This window comes from Ips typographus, linkage group LG16 (assembly GCF_016097725.1).
Source record: "Ips typographus isolate SLU linkage group LG16, UJ_Ityp_2.0, whole genome shotgun sequence".
NCBI classification, from domain to species: Eukaryota; Metazoa; Arthropoda; class Insecta; order Coleoptera; family Curculionidae; genus Ips; species Ips typographus.
In genome coordinates, this window is record NC_138437.1 from 6,512,965 (window position 1) to 6,525,344 (window position 12,380).

The 12,380-nt window shown below is 33.9% G+C and overlaps 3 protein-coding genes across 5 annotated transcripts; 1 reads left to right on the plus strand and 2 right to left on the minus strand.

Moving 5' to 3' along the window:
• Positions 1 to 1,323: 1,323 nt before the first annotated feature.
• Positions 1,324 to 2,832, minus strand: LOC145739289 (retinol dehydrogenase 13-like). Its single transcript, XM_081994788.1, has 4 exons — positions 2,549 to 2,832; positions 2,031 to 2,393; positions 1,852 to 1,974; positions 1,324 to 1,795 (listed from the first exon to the last, which is right to left on the minus strand). Exons 1-4 carry the CDS (start codon positions 2,664 to 2,666, stop codon positions 1,464 to 1,466), a joined length of 936 nt encoding a protein of 311 aa, XP_081850914.1. The 5' UTR covers positions 2,667 to 2,832; the 3' UTR covers positions 1,324 to 1,463.
• Positions 2,833 to 3,353: 521 nt separating this feature from the next.
• Positions 3,354 to 5,310, plus strand: LOC145739288 (5-taurinomethyluridine-[tRNA] synthase subunit GTPB3, mitochondrial). Its single transcript, XM_081994787.1, has 5 exons — positions 3,354 to 3,648; positions 3,700 to 3,876; positions 3,929 to 4,152; positions 4,208 to 4,971; positions 5,053 to 5,310. Exons 1-5 carry the CDS (start codon positions 3,561 to 3,563, stop codon positions 5,294 to 5,296), a joined length of 1,497 nt encoding a protein of 498 aa, XP_081850913.1. The 5' UTR covers positions 3,354 to 3,560; the 3' UTR covers positions 5,297 to 5,310.
• LOC145739287 (neprilysin-4-like) lies at positions 5,301 to 9,733 on the minus strand. 3 transcript variants are annotated; one of them, XM_081994785.1, is made up of 16 exons: positions 9,580 to 9,733; positions 9,369 to 9,499; positions 8,929 to 9,321; positions 8,745 to 8,875; positions 8,506 to 8,632; positions 7,920 to 8,122; positions 7,691 to 7,870; positions 7,382 to 7,593; positions 7,218 to 7,301; positions 6,924 to 7,062; positions 6,529 to 6,868; positions 6,267 to 6,476; positions 6,106 to 6,212; positions 5,958 to 6,056; positions 5,826 to 5,902; positions 5,301 to 5,458 (listed from the first exon to the last, which is right to left on the minus strand). In XM_081994785.1, the coding sequence occupies exons 1-16, from the start codon at positions 9,639 to 9,641 to the stop codon at positions 5,359 to 5,361; spliced, it is 2,595 nt and encodes an 864-aa protein (XP_081850911.1). In that variant the 5' UTR covers positions 9,642 to 9,733; the 3' UTR covers positions 5,301 to 5,358. The 3 variants fall into 3 exon arrangements, with proteins under 3 accessions (XP_081850911.1, XP_081850910.1, XP_081850909.1); XM_081994784.1 differs by having other exon boundaries at positions 6,924 to 7,053; positions 8,688 to 8,875; XM_081994783.1 differs by having other exon boundaries at positions 8,688 to 8,875.
• Between the last annotated feature and the right edge of the window lie 2,647 nt (positions 9,734 to 12,380).

The following is a 12,380-nucleotide window of genomic DNA, read 5'->3' on the forward strand; positions in this document are numbered from 1 at the left end:
TGTTTTATTTAAGCTATTAAGGAAAAATATTTTCTTTAATGGCAGATAGATTTAAACAGGAGTCAAAGTTTAGTAGTCACACATTAGATAGATAGATAAACAATCTGTATATCCGAGGAAAACGGCTATCGTCCTACAATGGTCTTTCTGCCAATGTAACAGAAATAAAGCTTAATGTATTTACATTAAGCACAACAAATTTACAAAAAAAAAGTTAAAATTAACAGTTAGTCCGTTTTTTAGGTAAAATGCTCCAACAGAGTATATTGGGGAAAGGAGATTGTCTAGTTGGTCCTGTGAGGGAGAGGGGGTTTATTATTGTCCAGTTGTGGGGGTTGCCTTTCCATTTTGCCTCTAGTTTCGTTAATCGTTCTGTTATTTTTGTTATTTGTGTCTGTTCCTAGAGTAATTCGTTAGATGGGTTATGTAGCGGGTTTCGAGTCTTAGTATGTGTCCGTAGTCGAGTAGAGGTCTGCAAATAGATTTGTATATTTTAATTGCAGTTTTTGTGCTTATACCTCTGTTCTTGTACGTAAGAGCTCTGAAATGTTTAGTTCGTTTAATAATTTCAGTTCTCACGTTTTGTGGTGCATGTTTTGTAAATTTGAGTTTTTGGTCAAGTGTTATCCTTAAGTATTTTATTTCTTGTCTTGGTGTAGTTACGTTACTGTCTGTTGTTATTATGGGAGAGTTGTCTTTTATTTTGTGATTTGGTAAGAGTAGTTGGTTTTTCGTGGGGTTTGGTGTTAATCTCCATTTGTAGAACCATGCCGTCGTGGTGTCTGTTAATGTCTGAAGCTCCTTCCTCTACAGCTTTTGCCGTAGTTTTGGCATGAACTATGAGTGCAGTATCGTCAGCATATTGTAGAATGTAGTCATGTTTGCTTATGTAGTTTTTGTCAAGTAGGTGGTGGTTGTATATGTCATGGCAGTAGATATTGTAGAGGAAGGGTGATAAAGGCGACCCTTGTGGTAGTCCTTGTTCAGGAATAAAAGGAAAGGGTGTTGTCTATACGTATTTCTAGTTGCCTGTTTTCCAGTTAAGTTTCTAATAATGTGGATTAAGTATTTAGGTATGTTCAGTTTGTGTAGTTTGTATAGTAGTCCTTTGTGCCAAACGCCGTCAGATGCCTTATTGATATCCATAAAGAGACTGATGCTGATCTCTTGTTTTCAAGATGCGTAGTTTGAATGTTGTTAGACACACATTAGATTAAGTAGGTTATTTAGTTTTGTGACATGACTAATTCATTTTCTTTCTGGCTAATTTCATATAGTAATAACGCATCCGTTTAGAATAGAGGGGGGATAATTAATTTCAAGTTTTACATAAATAACTTTCTATTATATCAAATTTACAGAAATTGTGATAAAAAACTTTGAAGCATTGACTGCATTCATAAAACCTAATAGAAATTGGTTTTTATAAATGCATTGGTACTTGAAGCATTGATCTAATATTGTCAAGCTAAAGGGTCATAATTCTCGGGTAAACCAACTAATTTTAAACTTTCGCTCCATAATCGCTTAGCATCATCTTCATTTGTGGCAAGTCTGCTAGGAGTTTTTACAGCACACTCTGCATAATACAAACCAGACTCATTAGCACATTTCTCATCTACGGCACAATATATGGTGGTTTGAGCGCCTTGTTCTGGAGTTTTAAGTGCCCAACCGGCTAAGCTAACAAGAAAGCGCACAAACCACCCATACGTAGTTGAAAGATGCCTTCCTAAATCAGTTTTTATTACTCCTGGGTGTAGACTATATACTGTAACGTTTTTTATGTTTGCATCTGGAAAAAATGTTTTTTTTTAATTAAGTTGCAAAATGATTAAGTGATTACATTACCCTTAAGCCTTCTAGCGAGCTCTTTGGTAAACAGGACATTAGCTAGTTTGCTTTGACCGTAAGCATTCAATGCGCTGTAGCTTCTAGTGTCCCAATTTAAATCGTTGAAATCTATTGTACCCCCTGCAGAACAAAAAAATCTTTAATAAACTAAATTGCAATTTATTAAAGAAACTCACGTTCGTGAGCTTTAGATGAAACAGTTACAATTCTGGATGGAGCGCTCTGGACAATTTTAGGCAAAAGTAACAAAGTGAGCAAGAAGTGTCCTAAATGGTTAGTGCCAAATTGAGTTTCAAAGCCATCTTGTGTTTTACTTTCTGGACAGGTCATCACTCCAGCATTATTTATTAGCAAATCAATCCGATTTTCCTTATTCAAGAGGGTTTTAGCACATTGTCTGACTGAATTTAGACTGGTCAAATCCAATTCTTCTACTACCAATTCGCCCACATTTGAGGTTGATTTACATAATGATTTAATGTCATTTGCAGCTTCTGTAGCTTTTTGCTTGTTTCTACATGCCATTATAACTCTAGCACCTAAAAACATGTACTTTTATTAACAACAATTTCCTGTTACAGACTTTTTTACCTTGACCTACTTTAATTCGTAAAGGCTGTGTATTACTTAAAAATAATGGCATTACCTTATTATGATTTTTGTGTGTCAGGGGGTAGAATTACAAATCACTCACCTCTTTCAAAAAGGTCTTTAGCTGTCATTTTACCAATCCCAGTGTTACAGCCTGTAATAACAGCAGTTTTTCCATCTAATCGAACGGCAGAAGTACAAACAGCATTGCAGAAACCCATATTTATTAAAATACGACCAACTTAGCAGTTGATTGACTACTAAAGAATAAAGATTAATTCTCAGTTTCACCTTTCACAAAATAATTACATATAATTTGATATGAAAAAATACGACGGAGAAAATCGAACAATAACCACTTGTTGTGTGTGAACAGAATATTAGGTTGCGAGTTTTAGCAACGACGTCGGTATGAAACCGCAATCGCTATATGTTAAAAGTTAAAATTAATTAAAAGCCAATATATTTTGAACAAGATTTCAAAAAGATAATATTTTTTGAAGCCAAATATTTTTTTCAAAATGCCTTTTTAACTGCTTAGAGCATTAATTTCAGGTTTAGCTACCGCAAAACCGAGTTTCATCTGTGTTGAATATCCAGGAATAGTTTTTTACCAATAAAAAAATCTTGACACATGGTGAATGCACTTACGCATTCCTTCTCGTTTTTCTGGTTGCCTAACTGCAGTATTAATATCTATTTTTAACCCTTCACTTTACCACCTTGGATAAGGGACACGATGATAACGTCCTCGGTGGCTTACATCCCTATAACACTCAGTTAAATTACAATAAAAACCTTGCAAGTGTAACCATATCTAAAAAAAAACATCCAGATAAAAAACAGAACCAGGAAGAACGTTTCTTTAATATTGCCGGTTGCATACCTTCTCTGCCATGCCATGTGACGTTTCTCTATGATCCTAACCTAACCTTAACCTTATTTTTATTTATAATTTATAAAATTTAAATTTAAAATATATACAAAATAAACAAACAATATTCTCTTATTGTACTAGTTGGGCGCAGTGGTAATGCATCAAAATGCACATAAATCGATTTTTTAAATGTGCAGCTCTGATACTATAAGATAACTCTATTCTTTCTTAGCGCAGAATGTTAAAATTGCGCTTTGCTTTTAAATTTTCTTCATATACAAAAACAACTTCCAGAAACAAATCTACGGTGTTTGCTTTGTCTTCTGGTAAATACCTCATCCATACCTAGTATTCTACTTTAATCCCTCTCATAATAGGTTTGGGAAAATGTGGTGTAGCTGTAATAAGAGTGACTGGAAGTCAAGCAAGTTTTGCTGTAACAAAATTAGGCAATTTGAAAAAATTACCTGAGCCTCGTACTGCCGTTTTAAGGAGCTTAAGACATCCAGTTTATACTGAAGTCATAGATAAAGGATTAGTTTTGTGGTTTCCAGGCAAGTTTTTGACTTTTATTCAAGTAGGTATGTCTGTTTATGATATGCTTAGGACCTAGAAGTTTCACTGGAGAAGACAGTTGTGAGTTTCATGTTCATGGAGGTGTGGCTGTAGTAAATGGAATTTTAGATGCTTTGGCAAGTCTCCCTGATTTTAAACTTGCTGAGCCTGGTGAGTTTACCAGAAGAGCTTTCCTAAATGGAAAACTTGATTTAACTGAAGTTGAGGGACTGGCTGATCTCCTTCAAGCTGAAACTGAAGCTCAAAGGAAGCAAGTTAGTTTTTATAAACATTATCTAAAGAGATATAAATATGTTATTAGTTTTAAAGGCATATATTCAGTCATCAGGCTCTCTTAGTAATCTATATCATAAATGGAGGGATACTTTAAAACATTCAGTAGCAAATATTGAAGCTCATATAGACTTTGATGAAACTGAGACTCTAGATCATGACCTTATTGATGGGGTAGTCAAAGATATTAAGTTTTTGACTGAAATGATTAAGAAACATTTGAAGGATGGCCGGAAAGGAGAAATGCTGAGAATTGGTGTAAAAACTGTAATAATTGGAGAACCTAATGTAGGTAAAAGTAGCTTATTGAACTTGCTTTGTCAAAGACCAGCATCTATAGTTACTCCTATATCTGGCACAACTAGAGATGTTATTGAAGTAACTTTAAACATTGGAGGGTATCCACTGGTTCTAGCTGACACTGCAGGGTTGCGAAATTGCTCTCAAGATGTTATAGAAATAGAAGGGATCTCCAGGGCTAAAGAAATGTATGAAAAGGCTAATTTAGTGATATTAGTAGCAGATTTTGTCAATTACTCTCAATGGCACAAAACTCAGCAAAACCCAAGTTTTACCAATTATGTTCAAAAATATGTCAAAGATCTTGGATTAAGTCTTATTATGACCCAAGAGGGACAGTTAGAATTTAATAAAGAATGTATAGTAGTGCTGAATAAAACTGATTTGGACACTGAGAATTTGAGAGAACCTGTTGGAGAAGGTTTGGTGAAGATGTCATGCAAAAATGAAGAAGGGATTTCTGATTTAGTTGATAATTTGACAGAACGTTTGAAAGTTTTGTGAGTATAAGTCTAATAGTCTCAATTTGTGATTAATTATTAGCTTGTCCATAAGCCTAACTAGAACCCAATATTTCACAGATGTGGTGAACCCAGCCAGGAACATCCAAGTATGAACCAAATACGACACCGAGAACAAATTACCAAATGCCAAATCAATTTGGAGAAATTCCTGACAGAAGCCTCCAAAAACGACGCCGCTGACTTGGTACTTATGGCAGAACATCTCAGAAAAGCTCTAAGAAATATCGGTAAACTAATCGGTACTGTGACGTCTGAAGAAATTCTTGATGTAATTTTTAGCGAATTTTGTATAGGCAAATAAACGATTTTTACAGATTTTTAAAAAGTTTTATTAAAAAAAATATGCTATAGTGTTGAGTGCTTTTACCATAAGTCGCACTTTTGTGGAGGGTTCATTGGTGATCCTTTGGGACAGTTGTATGTTTTGGAAAATTCTGGAGAGTTGCTCAGAGTTCCAATTACTCTAAAAATAAATAAAATAACAGTTTTAAAAATGTTACAAATTCAAAAATAGAAATTTGGAAAGCACCCTCTAACGGAGCTCTGTGGAACTGTCATATATATGCGGATAACAGAATGTAAAAGGAATTGACAAAAAGCAGAGTTACTAGAAAGGGTTGAACTATTCAACCACCAGATGGCTCAACCTGTACGGTTAAGCACTTATTTGTTGAGTGAAATTCAATTAAACTTTTTTGTATTTAAAGAAATATTGACATGTCTTGAGATTTTTCTTTTAATCTTTAACACTCTGTAGCTATTAATTCTGTTCCTAAAGTTTCACTTATTTCTCACGGTTTTTGTTAAAAAGATTAGTTTGTCACACATACCGAAATCTGCCAGGAGAATGTACTGAAGTTTTTAATTGATTTTTAACTGCCTCCACTCTGTATTTACCACACCACACCTACAATAATTACGAAAAAGTTATTTGTTACAAGGGTGACTTTGAAATAACTTACTTGGGCAAAATTTAAGAAGAACAATTGAGGTCCTGTCAGATTTAGTCCTGGAAGAGTTTCATCCACCCCTGGATTATTGTTAAGCCAACTTTCATAAGCCTGCAATAGTTTTATTAAATTTTTATTTTTTTAATTGTCAATAAAATACCTTGTATGCCTGTTTAAGTCCACCATTATCAGCAATGTTCTCCCCTTTAGTTAAAGTTCCATTTAAAGGTATTAAACTACCTGACAGTGTGTACTTTCCATATTGATCTACAACCTGTCTTATGCATACCCATTAAAGCTGATAAGCCTTTTTGTACTTACCTATAATGCATTGCGACTTGTAATAAAATTTTTCAATAGCCTCGCTGTTCCACCACAATTCTAGATTGCCATCGTGATTAAAAAGACGGCCCTTATCGTCGAAAGCGTGAGTAATTTCGTGCCCTATAACGACTCCTATACCTCCGAAATTTAAGCTTTTTGGAAAATACTTATGGTAAATTGGTGGTTGCAAAATTCCAGCTGGGAGCACTGATGTTTTAAAAGTTAATTACAGTACGAACTGCTAAGATTTTTAGCTTACTTATTTGATTTTTATTTCTGCTGTAATAGGCATTAACCACTGCAGGGGCAGTGTTCCAAGCCAATTTATCCACTAACAATCCAACTTTCTTCTGGTCATCTTTGCTAGCCTGCCTCAAAACGCTGAGCACATTCTCGAAGAAGTAATTCTCATCAATCCTCACATTACTGTATTTTAAGTCAAGCTCAGTGATGTTAAGTAAAAAATCAGGAAATCCAACTTTTAAATCCATATTTTCGATTTTCATTACAGCTCGCTTTTTTGTGTCTTCATTCAGCCAATCCTTACCATTTAGAGTGTCTATGAAAGCTTGCATAATAGCTTCAGTTACTTTGATTGTCTATACAAACCAACTTTTAAATTTCATTTATTTAAAATGTTATTAAAATACTAACATCTTTTCTACTATTTTCATCAAAGTAGTTTTTGACAAATAAGGCTCCTAAAGCCATACCCATGTTGATGTTGGTTTGTAAAACGCAAAATTTCCATCTTGGGGGTTGATTTTCTCTTCCTAAAAGCGACCTGTAAAATCTACTTTCCAGTCAGTAAAAATTTTTTTTCATAAGTATGTTCAAGGAGGTTTAATTAAAATAAGACAAGGAGGAATCAAAATGGGGACTTTTTCTATAATCTCCTTTTACATACTATTTAGAAAGCATTGTCATCAAAGGTTTGAGAATACTAACTTTTGTTCACTGTCCAAAAAACGACTGTCCAAATTTGATGTTCTGTGTCTTATAAATCTCCAAAGTAAATAATTCTGAATTGTTCTGGAATTAAGAGTGCACTTTTTAAGTTCTGTAGCTTTCCTAATTGAACATAACAGTACGTCAATTTATACGGACATTACCTTGGATTAGTGTTATTTAATAGAATTAGGAGCTGATCTATATATCTGGCACAATAGCATGCAACGGTTGAGTTCAAGTCAATATCTTTACCTAAAATCGTTCTAAAATAATCTAACCACTCGAAACTGTGATATCGTTCCATGAACGTTTTTATGGTCATTCTTTCGTATATTCCACGAATATTTTTTCTATCTTCTTGAGACGAGAGTATCTAAAAAATGAATACAAAGACACATTAATAATTACATAGAGTCAATTAATCAGTATAAATGTATTTTTATTTGACAACACATCAATTACTTACTTACCGAAGCTAATTTAGTTTCAAATTTTACAACATCCTCCACATCTTTCCTTGCCACATTACTTTGAGCTCCCAGTAACATAGCTACAGTAAGTATGAAAGTCTTGTAAGCTTTCACGCTTTTTTGGTTACTTGGATCCAAAAAATACGCTCGGTTGGGCAATCCTAAACTTGTTTGATCGATCTGTAACCAACTTATTTGAATCAAGCTATATTTAAAAACCAAGCATTACGTGAATAATATGCTTCTTTGAGTTTTGGATGTCTGGTCCAATCCATTGCGATATTAAAATGTCATTGTTCAGTAGTCTGAGCTTGGACATAATCCACATCAAATTGAAATTATCAGATTGCCAGTTGGAGTTTAGTATTGGCCAACCTCCAAGTTCTTCTAAGAGTTTTTGGAGGGGGTTTTCTCCACGTTTTTCTATAATATCTACGTAAATTGTAGAATTATGTTTAAATAATGATAATCTCAATGTAAACTAATCTAATTCTCAGGAATGTTAATTCTGGCAGCTGTGACGTCGTTAGAATTTTGTTTGATTTTTGGTATACGAAACTCAATGATATGGAGAGAGAACAATTATTAGAAATCTGTCAGTCACAGGAACTATATCTTGTTATCAACTCAATTTTCAATCTTGTGTCACTTACAAGTTTGTTTCCATTGAGTTCTTATGAATAATTAGGAAATACTCTTGTATGTCCACATAAGCCTACAGTGGTTAATAGTTTTCCACTTAGTTAGTATAAAACCAAATATACTTTTTCTTAATAATAATTCATTTTTAAAAATTTCAAACAAAAATCCCATACCTTGTTTCATGCAAGACTTGTAGAACTTCTTAGCTTTAGATATTGCGTCTGAATTATCCATTCCACTGTACTCATCTTCGATAAAGTCTTTTAAATTAGGCTTAAACTGTGAAGACACATTTAGAGGCTGAAAAATCATTTAGTTCAGTTTTACTGTTTATTCAGTATTACTACAAAAGTACCTCAAAAAAATCACTTTCTAAGAGTTCTTTGAGTTTTAGGTTTAAATTATCTCTAACCATTTCGAAGGTGCCAAACAACGCCTTGTCTGGTGGAACTTCAAACTGTTTTTCCCAATTTCCGCAAGCATATTCATAGAAATTGTCGCAGGGATCGACGTTGAGGTTCATGAATGATTTCATTGCTTTAGCTTCAAAAGAATTTATGAATTGAAACCAAAACAAGAGAATAGATTTTGCCTACCTTGTCCTATGCGCACATCATTTATGTCCAATTTTTGGGTCCAGAATCTGACTTCGTTACCTTCACCAACGTTACGTTTGTGCCGTTTTCTTCTTTGAAATTGATCACCAAAGTTTTTCAAACAAATTTCCAACGTTCGATGTTTGTCTTGATTTTCTCCGAAGTAAACTGGAAAGTTTCTTTCGAAATTCGACGGATTCTCGTCGAGGTAATTGAGTTTCCGTCCTCTGTTGTTCTCACTATCCAAAAACGATTCTCTATCTGGATGGAGCTTTAAGTAAAGTTTGTAACAACGTTTAAAAAGGGACGAAAATCTTTCGTCCCTTTTTTGCCTTTGGCCCATATGATCGGCCAGCGATAAGTTAGTTTGTTCCGAAACGTTAGATGTAGAAACTAAAATATAAATGTTGCAGTTTTGAATAAGTAAATTTAACAATTACCTCCATCTGGAAAGCTTGAGTTGGATCTAATCACAAAAATCAACACTACAACAATGGATAGAAGTATTGCTGGTATGAAAACCATCCATTTTAACCATGTTTGCCACTTCCTTTCATGACCAACACACCATCTAAAAAGTTTGTTTATACGAATGTAATTAAGGAGCAATTATTGCTAATTACGGATAATTAGCAGTAAACTGACACATACCGAACTCTTCCACTATCCTGATGTGGTACAAGTCTAATTCTTCTTGTCGCTTTTACCTCCATTCGAACGGGAACCTTGCACGACGAAATACACAGAAATAAATGAATACGACCTTTAGACAATTTCACTTAATTGGGCCATTCTGATTTATTAACTAATGCGAGGTATGCTGTGTGAGTTAGTCATTTTGTTTTTCTGTTTTATTGGACTTACCTCTAATGTAATTTAATAATAAGTGATTTTTTTATTTGGTAAGAGGTTTTGCTTATCCCCAATCCACTGATTTACCATCTTCAGAGTGGTTATAGAGCTTGATCAATGACATCACAACCATAATTGACACCTTAAAATCATCATTCCTGTATATCAACTAAATTACAAAAAAATTGAGTAGTTAAGTACAACAGTTACTTGAATAATAATCCCAAGTGAACCTAAAAATAAATACTAACTTTCTATGGTAAAAATTGAGACGTGCTCTATAAAAAATAGAGGCTTTTATATTGTAACATTTTCAGTTGGTTGTTAGGTCGTCTGGTTGAGCAATTATTCAACACTACTTTTGTTCACGAGTACCAACAAATAATAAAAAGTCATGAACAAAGAATCATAGGTGTTGATTCGAACGCGTTACTTTCGAGGGGTGCCAAACACATTGAAAACCGACCACGAAAGTGTAACTAACTCCCAGTAGGAGACTTGCACGTTTACAATCGTATTCAGATAAAGCAAGTCTGTATTTAGAGGAATACAATTATTTACTAATTTCTACACAGTTCAATAAATACAATTACAATCGCTATTGCAACTCGTCGGGGTGGAAGACATCACATCAGCCCCACAATGGATTATTCAACTCGGTCAAGATTTTACTTTATATCTTTGGGCGATGTTTTAATGATCGCTCTTGATGCTTGGGGTGTTTTTCTTAACGGTAACACTACTTCAACTAATGTGAACCTATAAGATGTTTCTGTAAATACCACCAAGAGTTCTTCAAACCGATCCCTTTTTTGCACCCTTTTATATGTTTAGATTTTTCACCATGTTCAGAGAAATCCAGACAAAAGTTCTGTTAGGGGAAAGTGGGTGTTTTTCTTTCATAATTTTTGCTTTTTTCTTGTGGAGATAAGCAAAATGATCAAAAATTAATGAGAGTTTCAAATAAAGTGACAGTGAAATGACAGTTTGTTTGCCAGCATTATTGGTCATCCATAATTACACACCAGCACTTCATGGTCAACACTGTCAGAAGCCTTAGACAAATCCAAGAACATTGTTTATTGATATTTTTTTTGCACTGGGTGGGTGCAAATGAGGAGGTTTTCAAATATCAATTGTTATCAGCTTGAGGCAGTGACTATCATTTTAACATCAATTGTTTTATCCTGTTAACATTTCATCAATGGTAGTTGCAATTTCAATTTCGTAGAGTCCGCAACATGTTCAATTTTAAAACAGCATTGCTTAGAGTCACGTGACAGCACAGTGACAGCTTTAATATTTTTCAAATTCAGCTTTTTCGGGTTAATCTTTGACAGCTTCAATTTGACGTCCCAGACAATTTTAAAATTCAAAACTGTAGTTATTAGGGTCACGTAATTATTTTGACTTTTTCAGAATCACCTGACTGTTTAACGGAATTTAAACTTTGACATTCCGCAACATTTTTACGTTTAAAATTGTAATCAGTGTCACGTGTTTGAATCATTTTTAAGCTCAATTTCTTTATCAATTTGAACTTTGAGAGTTTAACAGAATTAATCCCTGTTAGGTGTCAAATGTCAATAAGCGGTTATTAATATGGACATGTTTGATTCCAAAGCCAGTCTTGAAAGATTGATTTTGTCTTAAAATATCAAAAATAATAACAAGAAAACGTAATGATTAGAAAGAATGAACAAAAGCAAGAATTAGAACACCGGTGTTTTCACATTTCTACTGTTTCTGTTGAATCCTGGTTAATTTTGTCCTAAATTGCATCTTCTCGGACCACATGCACCTTTGTGATTCTATTTGAAAAAATAAACGTTAGGTTAATGATCGTAACTTATTTTTGAGTCACCCTGTAGCAGAGATGTAAAAGCGGTAATTTTCGAGGCGGAAAATTTCCATTTTTGGAAATTTACCGGAAAATTATTTCATGTTTAAATGAAAATTTTCCATGATAGGGAAAACCACTGTCAATCTTGTCATTGTTATTGTCAAACTTATCATGCATTATAATGAGATAATTTAAGACATCTAAATGATTAAATAAAAGTACATTAAACTTTATTTGAATCGATATTGGATTATTGGACAATTACCTGACCACTCTCGCCGAAAGCAGAAATTCCCAATTTGAGCTAAATTTTGGTGCACTTTTCCAGAAAATCGTCCATAACTCGCTTATTTAAAACACCCTGTATAAAACCACCGTATAACCAAAGAAAGCTAATGAACGGGGCTGTCACATAACGTTGAGCGGGCACGGCTAAGTGGCCCCGTTTAGCCGCTAGAGGGCGTGAAAGTTGACTCTCGTTTTTTGCTCAATATCTCAAGAACGTTTCAGGTCTGAAGTTTTGTCAAGAAATTTTAAGTGAACATTTTTTATTTTCAAAATGAACCAACTGCCTGAATACCTTCAGGTTAATAGTACAAAAATGTAAAAAACTAATTATTTTTGAATTTTCATATTTTCCAATTTTTCCGGAAAATTACCGAACATTTTCTGGAAAAATTTCCATAAATTTAATTTTCCGGAAATTTTACATCTCTGCCCTGTAGCCAAAATTGTGAGCAAAAAAGGTGCACAAACT

Coding starts and splice junctions, on each gene's coding strand:
- LOC145739287 (XM_081994783.1), bottom strand. CDS start 9,641: ATGGAGGTAAAAGCGACAAGAAGAATTAGACTTGTACCACATCAGGAT. Junction 7,302..7,381: donor TTAAATAACACTAATCCAAG/GTAATGTCCGTA, acceptor TCTTAATTCCAG/AACAATTCAGAATTATTTAC. Junction 7,063..7,217: donor TTTTTGGACAGTGAACAAAA/GTTAGTATTCTC, acceptor ACTGGAAAGTAG/ATTTTACAGGTCGCTTTTAG.
- LOC145739289 (XM_081994788.1), bottom strand. CDS start 2,666: ATGGGTTTCTGCAATGCTGTTTGTACTTCTGCCGTTCGATTAGATGGA. Junction 2,394..2,548: donor TAAAGACCTTTTTGAAAGAG/GTGAGTGATTTG, acceptor ACATGTTTTTAG/GTGCTAGAGTTATAATGGCA. Junction 1,796..1,851: donor GCTCGCTAGAAGGCTTAAGG/GTAATGTAATCA, acceptor CATTTTTTCCAG/ATGCAAACATAAAAAACGTT.
- LOC145739288 (XM_081994787.1), top strand. CDS start 3,561: ATGTTAAAATTGCGCTTTGCTTTTAAATTTTCTTCATATACAAAAACA. Junction 3,649..3,699: donor GGTGTTTGCTTTGTCTTCTG/GTAAATACCTCA, acceptor CTCTCATAATAG/GTTTGGGAAAATGTGGTGTA. Junction 4,972..5,052: donor ACAGAACGTTTGAAAGTTTT/GTGAGTATAAGT, acceptor AATATTTCACAG/ATGTGGTGAACCCAGCCAGG.